General features: G+C 37.1%; 1 protein-coding gene and 1 long non-coding RNA gene across 3 annotated transcripts in view; one reads left to right on the forward strand and one right to left on the reverse strand.

Annotated features, from left to right (window-relative positions):
• The window catches only part of LOC131342583 (uncharacterized), a 125,205-nt gene that overhangs the window by 19,497 nt on the left and 91,515 nt on the right, over positions 1-14,193 (forward strand). The window lies entirely within an intron of this gene.
• On the reverse strand, positions 1,279-12,009 carry LOC131342572 (myosin heavy chain, fast skeletal muscle-like). The gene is made up of 40 exons (XM_058373632.1): positions 11,965-12,009; positions 11,610-11,822; positions 11,364-11,507; positions 11,119-11,275; positions 11,010-11,037; positions 10,746-10,857; positions 10,576-10,668; positions 10,381-10,444; positions 10,175-10,273; positions 9,874-9,977; positions 9,654-9,792; positions 9,455-9,573; positions 9,111-9,260; positions 8,854-9,024; positions 8,467-8,773; positions 8,122-8,192; positions 7,937-8,024; positions 7,738-7,855; positions 7,534-7,657; positions 7,323-7,459; positions 6,998-7,253; positions 6,374-6,616; positions 6,107-6,283; positions 5,879-6,024; positions 5,701-5,791; positions 5,228-5,617; positions 4,889-5,015; positions 4,656-4,774; positions 4,354-4,550; positions 4,074-4,257; positions 3,816-3,981; positions 3,607-3,731; positions 3,179-3,487; positions 2,883-3,086; positions 2,645-2,770; positions 2,351-2,521; positions 2,157-2,261; positions 1,943-2,038; positions 1,569-1,700; positions 1,279-1,403 (listed from the first exon to the last, which is right to left on the reverse strand). The coding sequence occupies exons 2-40, from the start codon at positions 11,808-11,810 to the stop codon at positions 1,386-1,388; spliced, it is 5,808 nt and encodes a 1,935-aa protein (XP_058229615.1). The 5' UTR covers positions 11,811-11,822; positions 11,965-12,009; the 3' UTR covers positions 1,279-1,385.

Raw genomic sequence — 14,193 nt, forward strand, 5'->3', positions numbered from 1 at the left:
GCATCTTCTGAGAGACATTCATAAAGCCACAGCATCTTTTTGAAGTATCACGTTGGCAGAGCTGGAGGCCCCACCCAAGTATCTGGGCCAATTTTGCTCTATTGGACTTCTAGTCATGCATCAACTTCCAACCTTCTAGTAGGTCACAGCCTTTGATGGTTGTGCCATTTGGAACCTCTTGGATTTTTCAGAAACTTTAAACCTTTTATAACTTTTGTAAAATAAATTAGCCAAATTGTTACTTACTTCCAACTGTTATACAAAAGTCCAGATATTTATTTATTTAATTATTTATGTATTTATTTATTTTTGCTATACTTGTAAAATCACATATGTCTATAAATAAACGGCAATAAAAGGTTAACATTTTTTCCACAACAGGGGTTTCTGGGACCAGAGCAGTCCTTGCTATATGCAAGCTATATGCACCAAACTTGCCATCTGACCTTGGTGTCCTCTGAACTGAACATATTTACAGTTTTCCCATTATGGATGCTTAAACTGACCAGAATTCCTATTGACTTCCACTTTTTGGTTTGTTATAACTCCTAAAGCTTACAAGCTACATTCACTAAATTCTCTAAAACTTCCATAGACTTACGATAGCAAGAGTGTTGATTGCCTTGTTCAGAATGTCCAAGATTTCACTCTAGTTGTCAAAATTCATACCTGTTTGAGCAAGGTTTTAAGCTCCTGTTCTCTCCCACATCATCTGTGTCTATCGCTCTATCAATGCCACATTCTCTCACATTCCTCCATCTTTTTGTAGTTCTCTCTGTCCTGCCTTTCTCCCAGTAACACTCTTCAAGTCTGGCTTTGTTAATCCAACAGCAAAGTTTGTTGTGATGAACTAGACCTATCTACTTAAATATTAGTTTTATTATACAAATGTGTACAATAAAATTCTGGTTATTTTTTGTTAGACACACAGAGCATTTTGTACCTGGGCTGTCCATAAACATGCCAAATTATGTCACATTTTTATGTGAATTATTTATGGACCTTGGTGAGGCTAAGGTTTAACCAATTCAAATCTGGTGAAGAGTTAGACTAGCTAATAATTATAAGAGCTAGATAATAAATTAACTAGCTTTCATACTGGTGGATTGTAATATCGTTGTAGCACTTTGAGAACCACTGTCCTATATTAATGATAAGTGATTAATTTTTCTTTTTTATTAATCAGTGTGAGAACTGTATTTATGCAGGTGGGTTTGCCATGTAAAGAAAAAATTGTAGCACTTTGACTTGGAACTATAATGGAACACAAAAAACAGGGTAAAAGATGGAGGAATTTGTTTTATTGTTTATTGTTACTTTTTTATCATAACACAAGTAAATCATATTATATGACTACTTCCAGTACTATCATATCTGAAGATCTCTTATTCTGCCTCCTTGGACTGGAAAGAAAAAAATATTGAACATACAGAATATTAGTTTGAATCACATAAAAGGATGGTAATGAAACAGCAACAAAAATGTGTTGTAGACTCCGATTGAATATAGAGCAATGTAATCTCATATCAAATGTCAAGTAAATATATTTCATTTAAATTAGAACATACTTTTCCAATGTCTCTGCTCTTGGCTCTCAGCTTGTTGACCTGGGACTCAGCAATGTCAGCACGCTCCTGAGCCTCCTCTAGCTCATGCTGCACTTTTCTAAATCTGGACAGGTGAGTGTTGGCCTGCTCCTCCTTTTGTTATGAAGTCAAAAAATCAAGAATCTGTTTAGTGCATTATTTAAACCATTTTTGTTTGCAGTTAATGTACATTTTTGTGCAGTCAACTTTGACTTATGTGGAATTTAATTTTCATTTTCCAGCTATGATACAAGTTCTGAAATGAATTTGAACCTTATTCAGAATAAATCAGCTTTGTTCCAAATTGTTGGGTTTTTGTTGGGTCAAAAAGATACTGCCAGGTAATAATAACTTACAGCTTCTTCAGCCTGCCTCTTGTAGGCCTTCACTTTCAGCTGCAGTTTATCCACCAGGTCCTGAAGTCTATTCACATTCTTCTTGTCTTCCTCAGTCTGTTTATTTTAACATTAACAGTAACTTAAAAATAATATATATATATATATATATATATATATTTTATATTTTATATTTTATATTTTGTTGAGCTTGTAATACCCATTATATTATTACCTGGTAGGTGAGTTCTTTCACCCTCCTCTCATATTTACGAACTCCTTTAACAGCTTCAACGCCACGTCTCTGCTCAGCTTCGACTTCACCCTCCAGCTCACGCACCTGTAAAATAGATATTATTTTACAAATTGGTAACCAAAAGATCAGATTATAACAATTACTGTTTTTTATTTTCAAATGGTGGCATATACCCTAGCTTCCAGTTTCTGGAGCTGCTTCTTTCCCCCCTTCATTGCAAGGTTCTCAGCCTCATCCAGACGGTGCTGCAGATCTTTCACTGTAACTTCAAGGTTCTTTTTCATTCTCTCCAAATGGGCACTGGTGTCTTGCTCCTTCTTCAGCTCCTCTGCCATCATTGCAGCCTAAATTGAAAAATGAATATATATTTAATGCATGACCTTAAAGATAAAATCTTTTTCAGATAAAATCTGTTTTCACTAAAATAATTGGCAAATACTTGTGATTCTATTACTGAAGTCACTCACATCAGTGATGGCTTTCTTTGCCTTCTCTTCAGCATTTCGTGCCTCCTGGATTGTGTCCTCTACCTCACTTTGGATTTGAACAAGATCTGCCTCAAGTTTCTTCTTGGTGTTGATGAGGCTGGTGTTCTGGAATTTAATGTCTGATTAGTATTTGGATCCATATTTCATATTTATGTAAATATTGTATATATTTTTATTTCTTTTATTTGTATCAGTAACATTGATGCATCTTTCCTACTTGAGAGTGCAGCAGTGCCACACGCTCACTGGCATCAACCAGCTCCTGTTCAGCCACTTTGCGGCCTCTCTCTGTCTGCTCCAGTGCAGCTCTCAGTTCCTCAATTTCTGCCAGCATCAGATTATTCCTGCGCTCTACCATGGCCACCTGCTCCTTCATGTCTTCCTGTCCTCTGATTGCCTCATCAAGGTGCAACTGAGCATCCTTTAGGAGAATTGGAGGCCATTTATCTCTCTTACCCAACACCAGAAAAGGACAGTAACTAAGAATAAGAAATATTGTGTGCATTAAAATACCTTGAGCTGTCCTTGGACATTTCTGAGTTGTTTCTGGGCTTCGGCAGCCTGGCGGTTGGCATGGCTCAGTTGAATTTCCATCTCATTGAGATCTCCTTCCATCTTCTTTTTGACCCTTAAAGCATCATTCCTGCTCCTAACCTCAGAGTCCAGAGTGGTCTGCATGGACTCAATCACCCTCTGGCTGTTTCTCTTGATCTGCTCCATTTCCTCATCCTTCTCAGCCAGTTTCCTGTCTATCTCACTTTTCACTTGTGTGAGCTCCAGTTGAATACGAAGGATCTTGGATTCCTCATGCTCAAGTGTGCCCTAATGTATTATGAAAATAATACAGAATATTTCATACTGTATGTTAAATTTTGTGTATTGGATTCTTTATCTGTATTGTTTTTCCAATCCAAGAAACAACCAAATAGGTATTTGAATACCTCAGCCTCTTCTAGGGCAGTTTGGATTTCTGATCTTTCTGACTCTACCGTCTTCTTTGCCTTCTCCAGCTCATGAATGGTCTTTCCAGATTCACCAAGTTGTTCGGTCAGGTCAGAAATTTCCTCTGTAAAAATTTGAAGAAAAAAAAAAAACCTATATATTTGTAATAATTAAAACAACAACAACAACAAAAAAAGATAATACATACGTTGCAGATTTTTATTTTCTCTCTTCAGGGTCTCCAGATGGTCAAGAGCTTCCTCATATGAGTTCTTCATTTTAAATAGTTCAGTGCTGAGAGAGCGAGCCTCTTTTTGAGCTCCTTCTAGTTCAGCCTGACTTTCTTCATACTTTTGCTTCCATTCTGCTAAGACCTAAATGTGACCACATATATAATGTATAATTATTATGGTTATCTATAGTGTTTAGTATATAGTATTTAGTATATATAGTATATAAAGTTTACCTTGTCAAAGTTTCTCTGCTTTTTGTCAAGGTTGGCCGCTAATGCATTGGCTCTCTCCACATCGATCATGAGGTCTTCCACCTCACCCTGTAGTCTCTGCTTGGTCTTCTCCAGAGAAGCACATTTGGAGTTCACAGCTTCAATGGTTTCCTCTGCCTCTTGGAGTCGCTGAGCGAGCTTTTTCCTTGGTGCATAAAAAATGTTTTATTGACACTTTTTAGAAAAATGCTTTACTGTTGTTTTTTTCAGTGCAAGCTTGTCTTATGTTGTCTTTTCTTACTTGGCCTCCTCAAGCTCCTCGGTACGCTGGATGGCATCAGTCTCATATTTTGTTCTCCACTGAGCCACCTCGCTGTTGGCCTTGGACATTCCACGTTGAAGCTCAGCCTTGGCCTCCTGTTCTTCCTCAAACTGCTCTCTGAGCAGATCGCAGTCATGACGAGCTGATTGGACAGCATGAGCCAGGGCGTTCTTTGCCTACAGATCAGATCAGTGTCAAACAATTTATTCGATCACAGAACATTTCATGGTTTTTAAAACTATATATTACTATACACTACTCTTAATAGATACAGTACATACTTTTACTTCCTCTTCTGTCTGTCTCCTGAGCTCCTCAATTTGTTGAGTGTGGGCCTGCTTGCCTCTGGTCAGTTGAGAAACAAGAGCTTCTTTCTCCTCTAGTTGACGTCCAAACTCGCCTTTGATCAAAAAATTAATTGACACTTGGGTTATTACCTTCTTTGACCATGCTTGCAGTTTTTTTCTTTTTTATATTGTATTGTTATGGAGTTTTTAGGTTTTTATATACTCACCATTTTCAGTTTGAAGCCGAGCTCTTTGCACATTTAAGTCATTTATTTGACGTGTGTTTTCATCATTCCTAGCTTTTAGCTCACCTACTTGGTCCTCCAATGTTCGGCACATCTTCTCAAGATTAGACTAGAAAAACAAAGCAGTTAATGTTATTACTATACATTGTAACATACTATACATGTTATTACTATTATTATTATTATTAGTAGTAGTAGTATTAGTATTATTGGCTGTCATTGTAGTTGTTATTGTAGTACTATTTTAAATAAACAAACAAGTTTATTCATTTTGGCGTTTATTTTTAAAAATGTTTTTAAGGTTATTTTAAAGAAACTTGCCTTTGATTTTGCCACAGCCTCCAAGTTACTGGCCAGGTCATCTATCTCCATTTTGTATTCACTCTTTTCCTTCTCCAGCTTCTGCTTGACACGCTGAAGGTTGTCGATCTGTTCTCCAAGCTCAGCAACACTGTCAGCTTGTTTCTTGCGGAGGGCAGCAGCCGTGGCTTCATGCTGCAGAGTGGACTCTTCCAGATCGCGACGCAGTTTCTGGAACTCGGCCTCACGCTTCTTGTTCATCTCGATCTGAGCAGAAGTGGCACCTCCAGCTTCCTCAAGCCTCTCGCTGATCTCCTCAAGTTCCCTGGAGAGATCAGCTCTCTGCTTCTCAACTTTAGCACGAGCTGCACGCTCAGCCTCAATTTCTTCCTCCAGCTCCTCAATTCGAGCCTAAAGTGTTTTTAGTGTAGTGTAAATTATGCAGTTTGGATTTACTTCATTATTCTGCATCAATTTTATTTCTGGTAACTTACTTGAAGTTCCTTAATCTTCTTTTGCAGCTGAGCACCCAAAGATTGTTCATCCTCAATTTTTCCAAGAAGCTGGCTAACCTCAAAATCCTTCCTGTAAATCAGAAAATAACCATTCCTTATTAAAATATAATTAAAGTGAGGACAGAAAATGAAATTACTTTGTAGTACATGCTTTTACTTTTTGATCTTTTCCTCAGACTGCTGCTTGTCATTCTCCAAGTCCATTATAGACTCTTGGGCCAGTTTCAGGTCACCTTCAAGCTTTCTCTTGGCTCTCTCAAGGTCCATACGCAGCTTCTTCTCTTGTTCCAGAGAACCCTCAAGCTAAATTGTACAAAAATTGGTTCATTTATAATCAGCATTAAGACACAAATGTTCAGTTTGGAAGTGTAAAATGTTTCCTTACATCATCAACTTGTTGCTCAAGTTTGGACTTGGCTTTGGTCAGACTGTTGACTTTGTCTTCCTCTGCCTGGAGATCATCCAGAGTCTGCTGGTGTGCCTCTTGGAGGGCTTTCTTCTCTTTGGTTAATTTAACAATAGCTTCATCTTGTGAAGTCATCTCTTCAGTAAGGTTTTTTACCTGTGAATAAAACATTTATAATAAATTTTATATACAATTAGAAAATATATATTTTTTTTTTTCTAAAAAGTTTTTGAGTAAAATTTCAACCTTGTTCTCAGTGGCATGTTTCTCCTTTTCCACTTTGGCCAAGGTGAGCTCCAGGTCATCAATGTCCTTCTTCAGCTCAGAGCACTCATCCTCCAGTTTCCTTTTCTTGGCAGTCAGCTCGGCATTGATTTCCTCCTCATCCTCAAGTCTCTCAGTTGCTTCTTTGAGTTTGGCTTCAAGTTGGATTTTGCTCTTAATGAGCCCCTCACACCTCTCCTCTGCGTCTGAAAGGTTCTCTGTTTCCTGTTGATTAAGATGGCTTTTTATATTGATTTATTCATTTATAATGTTTCATGCTTATTTTGTTTTTATTTACAACCCCCCTTTTTATTCTCCTATATAATTTAGCCTTAGCCAGTTCCCACCCACCAGTTAGGTCTCCCCTTCATGCCAGCCCAGGAAGAGAAAATCAATAATGTGATGGATATTTAACTGACACATGAAACAGACTAACTACAAGTTTTAGAATTGCTGCTCATGCTGCGTATTGGGGCAGTGTATGATACTTAGTGCAGCAATTCATTTTCTTCATGAGCATGAATAAGCTCACAAATTAATTATTTATTTTTAATATATCAGGACTACAGAGCTGTAGCTGCATGCTATGAGGTATTAAAAACATACAGCTGCCACTTGTAGTTGCAGGTCATTTTTCTCCTGTAGCAGAGACACCATCTTCTCCTCGAGCTCTTTCTTCTTGGCGAGTGCCTTTGCCAGATCCTCCTTCATTTTCTCATAGTTCTCCTTCATGGCAGCCATTTCCTTCTCAGTCTCTGCACTCTTGAGAAGAGGCTTGATCTTGAAGTACAGCTTCATCCATGGCCAGTGTTTCACATTCATGAATGAGCGGATGTTGTATTGAATAGAGAAAATGGACTCTCTGTGAAAAGAGAGTCAGGTCAGTATGCTGTAACAAATGAAAACATTAATGATGATGTAAGTATAATACCTTCTCTCCATCATCTTGATAAACTCCCTCCTCATGAGGAAACCACGGCATAAAGCCTGAGTCATTGTCACTAGCTCAGCTAGTTTGTCATCTCGCATTTCTTCAAGAAGACCCAAAAGACCAGCTTTGAAGAACACCTGCCAAGTGCACAGGTTAGTTTGCTTATTTCTCACTAGATTAGCAGACCATACCATAATTTTTTTAAACTTACTTTGGTGTGTCCAAACTTATACTGGGAGTGGTCCACATCAATAGAGCCCAGGAGTTTCTCTGATGCTTTCTTGTTGTCAATGAACTGTCCCTCTGGGATGACACTTGCATTCAAGACTTTGTATCTGTTTAACAAATTTACAACATAATTAAGACTTAGAAGCTGCACAAACTTTACAGATGATGAGCTGCAAAAACTAATTACCTCTGCTTGAAGTCTCCATACAGAATTCTGCTGGGAAATCCCTTTCTGCAGATTCTGATGCCCTCTAGCACACCATTACACCTCAGCTGGTGGATGACCAGGAAGTTCTCCATCAACCCTAAAGCAAACAACTTAATCAGTTTCCTAATGCATCTTTAACATCTGAAGATCATTTATCACCAAAAAGGGATCAACATACCGGGAGTCTTAGACTCGTTGGGAATCAAGCAACGTACAAAATGAGGGTGAGTGCTCCTCAAGTTGGTCATCAGTTTTCCCAAGTTTTCCTGTAGAATTGGGAGCAATAACATGCAAGATTTCATTTGCAGAACTCAGTTGATACACATTCATATACACCTTTCGCAAAGATAAAATGTTTCTTACCCTAAACAGAGCAGACACTGTTTGGAAGGAGCCACCCTTTTTTTTCCCAGCCTTCTTTCCACCACTCTCAGCTTCAAGAAGATGGAATGGAATTAGAGTTAGATGTTGATGCTTTCTTTTTTATTTACTTTGCATTTAGGCATTTAAGATCACATGATTTCAGATTTTGTTATTCTACTTCTATAGCTTACTTGATGTTCACACTATAGGATCACCTCAGAGAATCATGTACATTGTGTTAAAGAGCTAAAATTATTATTATTGGTATTATTAATAATTATTATTAAAACAATAGTTATTATTTAATATACTATTAAAATATAACTATTATAAGGTTAATTTTACCTTCAGCTGATGCATGGCTTGCATACAGGAAGCACAGCAGTTTGTTTGATGATTTCTGGTACAGCTGCACAACAGAGTCGTTCAGTGGATCCTTGTTCTTGTCTAACCAGCCAACAATGTTGTAGTCCACAGTGCCGGCATAGTGCACCAGGGAGAAGTGGGCCTCAGCTTTGCCTTTGGTAGGCTTTGGCTTTTGGAAAGCAGCACTTTTTCCAAGGTGCTGGTCGTGAAGCTTGTTCTTGAAGGACGTGTCTGTGGCTTTGGGGAACATGCACTCCTCTTCAAGGATGGAGAAGATGCCCATTGGCTGATGAAGAAAAAGAGAGAATGTTTATTAAGCAAAATGTTGAGAAAACTTTTGCTGGGAAAGGGGGAAAAATCCCTTACCTTCTCAATAAGCTCAATGCAGGCAGCCAAGTCCATACCAAAGTCAATGAACTCCCACTCAATGCCTTCTTTCTTGTACTCCTCTTGTTCCAGCACGAACATGTGGTGGTTGAAAAACTGTTGCAGTTTCTCATTTGTGAAGTTAATGCAGAGCTGCTCCAAGCTGTTGAACTGTATTTCAGAAGAGATATGTTCATAATGTATATAATTTTAGTATATCCCATGAGTGTGACAGAACCATACGTTATTTTTCTTACATCAAAGATCTCAAATCCAGCGATGTCCAGCACACCAATAAAGAACTGTCTTGGCTGCTTTGTGTCCAGCATCTCATTGATACGTACGACCATCCACAAGAACATTTTCTCATAGATAGACTTGCAGAGGGCCATGACAGCATTGTTCACCTAAAAATTTTATACATGGAGGTTTAGTCAGAGGTTTGGATCTGACAATCAGTTTCATATTAGAAGAAAGATGGGATACAAGAACAGATCTGAACAAATTAGAGTTATAGGTATTTTTATAGATTATAGATAGCGGTTTGAACTCTTTGAAAAATTAATCATAAAGTTACCATTCTCCAGAGAGGACACATTACCTGAGGTACAGTCTGGCCTTTGGTCACAAACTCATTTCCCACTTTGACTCTGGGGTAGCACAAAGCTTTCAGCATGTCAGCTGAGTTCAGGCCCAGAAGGTAGGCGATTTTATCAGCCACTATGGAGAAAGAAAGAAACTGATTAGTTAAATCAGTTTTGTTTTTGAACACTGTATTCAACCTATAATTTATCACTTACCCTCAGTGCCATCGGGTTCAGCCTGCTCCTCCCTCTGCTTTTGCTTGAACTTCATGTTTCCGTGATGCACCACAGCACCAGTCAGCTTGTAGATGTTAATTTTCTCATCAGCGGTGAAGCCAAGGATGTCAATAGCTGTCTGTTATATAGGAGACGATTAAAATGCAATTAAAATCAAATACTTGACTTGTATCTTGAAGACTTTTGAATTTATGCTTACATCTGTGGCAATGAACTCCTCCACATCATTGATGCTTTTGACTGTGATTTCTCCCTGACTGATCATAGGGTAGTCATAGGGGTTGGTTGTAATAAGTAGCGCCTCTGTTTAAAAAAAATAAATAAATAAAATTATAGATCTAATATAGTTACAAGCTTGAAAAAAGCATGAAATTGAAGATGGCTAGTTAGTCTAAAAAGTCTCCAAAAATAAAACTTCTTATGATTTGTCAGTTACACATCTGAGTGACCGATTTATCTGAGCCTTGAATGGAAAGTATAAATTACTGTTGTTTTCCTACCAAGCAGCTCTGGTTTGTGTCCAGTCATGAGCTGGTAGAAAATGTGGTAGCTTCTCTCAGCAGACAGCTGGAAAGTGACTCTTGACTTTTCCAGCAGATCTGTTGAAGCAACATGTTAGTCTGGTGTCTGTGTTTATAGTAAATTCCCAATACAGAAATAAAATACTGCAAATGAATATAATCTGCTCTATTTAAAAAAGTCTTACAAGTTTCAATGTCAGCAGAAGCCAGCTTTCCCGTGGTCCCAAAATGGATTCTGATAAATTTGCCCTGAAATGTGAAATCAGTGCATTAGTATTTTACTGCTGACGGTTGCCTCTGCAATTTAATAATGTATGTTAAATGGTCAGATATGTCAGAACATTTCTATTGAAACTTTGTTAAAAGATTTGGATACTTACAAAACGAGAGGAGTTGTCATTCCTCACAGTCTTGGCATTACCATAAGCCTCCAGCAGGGGGTTGGCTGCTATAATTTGGTCTTCTAGCGATCCCTAAATATAATGACAGTTGCTTATGAGAGGTTCCTGAGGAACAAGTGTCAATATAGACCTAATAACAATTCATCTACCTGCATTTTGCCTGGAACAGGCTCTGCCTTCTTTTGTCCAGACACTGCAATTGTTGCAAAGTACTGGATGACACGTTTGGTGTTCACAGTCTTTCCTGCACCAGATTCTCCACTACACAAAAGGAAAACACATTTTATTTTATTTTATTTTATTTTATTTTATTTTATTTTATTTTATTTTATTTTATTTTATTTTATTTTATTTTATTTTATTTTATCTCTCTTATTCACACACAAACATGATTATTAATGTCTTTCACTTACGTGATCAGGATAGATTGGTTCTCCCTGTCTGGGGGGAAAAAAAAAAAGAGTGAGTTTATCTCATTTCTACATAGATGACCTAAAACATCTGAAGACCTGAAAAAAGTACCAGTGAGCATGAACTGATAGGCGTTATCAGAGATGGAGAAGATGTGAGGTGGGGCTTCAACTCTCTTCTTTCCTCTGTATCCGGTAACAACAACAGCGTCATACACTGGGAGCCACTTGTAGGGGTTCACTGTGACGCAGAACAACCCAGAGTAGGTCTGAGGGAAAGTCATGAGAGTCAGTATGAGGTAATTACATTATGGTTTTTATTTTTAATTTTCATAGTTAATTCTTTGTCATACTTACGTAGATCATCCACGCTGCATAACGCTCTTTAAGGTTATACAGCACAGCAGGTTCATTGAGGTGGGTCATCATGGCCATGTCCTCAATTTTATCAAATTTTGGAGGGTTCATGGGGAAAATTTCATTTTCCTTAACAGTAAGCGTCTGTATGGGGAAAAAAGTGTAATTTTGAAGTAAAGTCACCATATGAGATTTAAAAACACTTGATGGGTTATAAGGGTGTTATTTGGAATCCGATTTACTTACTTTCCCACATAAAGTTTTGACAGTGGCTTTGTTACCCTCTTTGCTTTGCAGAACCCCTTTGAGGTACATTTCACTGGGTTCAGAAACGAAGTATGCTGTTTTGGCATCAAAGGCTTTGTTCTGAGACTCAATCCTCTCTTTTTCTGGCTTCCGGAGGAAGATGGCCGCTGGGCCGAAACATTCCATTTCTCCATCTCCCATTCTGTTGTTTTACTTTAAGATGACCGTGATTATAGAAAAATAGAACCAGTGTTACTTTTATTCAAAAGCTTAATTAAATGTATTAAATGTTAATTGTGGTGAATAATGGACTATCAGTGGATTAATTAATGAAAAGTATTTTTATTCACTTTACCTTTGTCCCTGCACCAAGAGAAAACTGTTGTTGCTTGGAGATGCTGGATAAAAAAGAAAATTAAATTTTTGGTTTGTTAACCAATAACATTATTATTAAATCCTTTTAATAATTAAATGGAATGCGTTCATTGTAACTCACCTCTCCTGAGTGCCTACTGATCATCTGTGTATAAGACAGCTTCTTATATAGAGGAGGAAATGTTAAGTCAGCAAGGCTGGCATTCTCTGTATGGGCATGCTCCATTTAGGTGTAAATTTTTGCACACTTGATGCCTTCAGTCACATATGGCACTGACCTTCAGATTTTTGTGTTCAAGTTTTAAGCAGCTACATCAGAACATGGTTATTACTTTTCTTTTTAATTGGAGATGTTAAGAACAAGTGGCTTCAAATTGGCCTCTGCCTGAAATTAATTTTAAATTAATAATAACTTAGTCAGTGCATTTGTTTCTTAAGTAATGTCACTGTGTTGAAGGACAATTTGAAAATACACTGCCAAGACATTGTTGAAATTTCTTAGTATATATTTAAGGGTCTGATTTGTGGCCAAGCTTCTCTTGAGTTAACATTCTGAAGGGTATCAGTTACTGGAGTGCAGACATTGTTTAGATCTTATGTGGATCATAATCTCTTTAATGCACCTTGGCATTAGAATAGAGCTCAGTATAGCTGTGGAGAAGTTCTCAGATGTCACTGGCACATAGCACTGAAGACCTTGAGAACATTTCTTATGACAAAGAAGGCAATGTAGACACAGCAGTTGTCATTCTGTGATAATCATGATATTTATACCTCAGACGTCAAAGCACTGTTGTGCAAAAGTCTAAAAATGGGAAGATATAAAGAATAAATTCCTTATTTTAATTTTTTTCACATGCTAAAAATTTCATAAGAATTGAAATTAAAATTATTCTCCAAAAAAATCATTAAGACAGTGTAAATAATCTCTTTTAGCATTTTTTAAGACATTAAAAGAATAAAACAGGGCTACACTTAATATTTTGGACACTGATATTCTTTAAGTGCCTAAGTATCTGAGGTAAAAAAAAAAAAGCTACACTTTTCCACTCTTTATTAGGATATGAAAGGCGCTTTAGTCAGCCCTTCTTTTAGATACCCTTGACCTTTATGTAAGAAACAATTTCTTGTCTCCAATGACTAGATATATGATTGAACTGTCACTTGTGCATTCTGAGACATTATTAAAGTCACACTAAAAAATATCTTGAGATATTATGAACTTAATAATAATAAGTGGCATAGCATCACTTGATCTTTTGTTCTTAGATACCGATGCTTAGTTAGGATTAAATAAGAGTTGTTGATATTAATTTGTTTGTCAGGGAACACTTTGGCTTTTGATAGAGGGGCTTAGAAGTAATATTCTATTGAATGGTAGAAATACATGTTAATTGATCCTCTTCAGATATTTTTTAAAGCTGTTTTGAGTGCAGTATGTTTCCCTGAAAGGAATGTGTTACTAATAAATAATGTTCTACTCTTGTAATTATTTTCTAATGGCATAAATTTTAAAAAAGTATCTAACAGCATACCTTTAACAAGCATCTGAAAGTGTGGACATGTGAAAAATGTGGCCTGGGCTGGGTTCTACCCTGTGGCAAACGTGTTATACGTTATGTATATGTTAACATCTAAGCCCTTAGTCAGTATACCAGTCACAATATTTATAGCCTACTGTTACTGTTGAAGAAATTAGCAAGAATATCAGACTTTAAGTACAAGTGAAACACAGAATGAAGGAAGCAAATAAAATGCAAAGTAGCAAAGCAGTAGCACTGGTTTATGTACACTTTATAGATTTATATTGGGACTGATATAGAGAAGTGGGTGCAACTTTAGAATATGTTCTTGACTTCATTCATTAATTTCTACTTATAAAATAAGGGATAAATAATCCTCATTAGGCTAAATGATTCTCTAGGGGTTATACTTTCATTGCCCTCACAAAGATTCCAGGGCTCCCTGAGGAATTTTGAGGAATTTATAATCAGCATTGTAACACATGGCTAATAAAAACTGAATGATCTTCTCAAGATTGGTCTTATTTTTAGAGTTAATGCAAATATAACTGCTTGCTTAACTATGTCACATATGCATTGCTTGCTCCTTGGCAGCCAAGGTTACACATACTATTGTGGCTGTTATCACTGAGACTTTGAGCTGTGCTGGTAGAGCTGGAGTTGTCTTTGTGTAACAATTCAAATAT

This window comes from Hemibagrus wyckioides, linkage group LG21, assembly GCF_019097595.1.
Source record: "Hemibagrus wyckioides isolate EC202008001 linkage group LG21, SWU_Hwy_1.0, whole genome shotgun sequence".
NCBI lineage: Eukaryota > Metazoa > Chordata > Actinopteri > Siluriformes > Bagridae > Hemibagrus > Hemibagrus wyckioides.

Bases quoted from the DNA above. Each gene is read 5' to 3' on its own strand.
- LOC131342572 (XM_058373632.1), bottom strand. From the start codon at position 11,810: ATGGGAGATGGAGAAATGGAATGTTTCGGCCCAGCGGCCATCTTCCTC. The intron at 11,508-11,609 runs GTAAGTAAATCG...TTCCCCATACAG, and splicing joins TCAAAACTTTATGTGGGAAA to ACGCTTACTGTTAAGGAAAA. The intron at 5,618-5,700 runs GTAAGTTACCAG...AAAACACTTTAG, and splicing joins AGAAGATTAAGGAACTTCAA to GCTCGAATTGAGGAGCTGGA.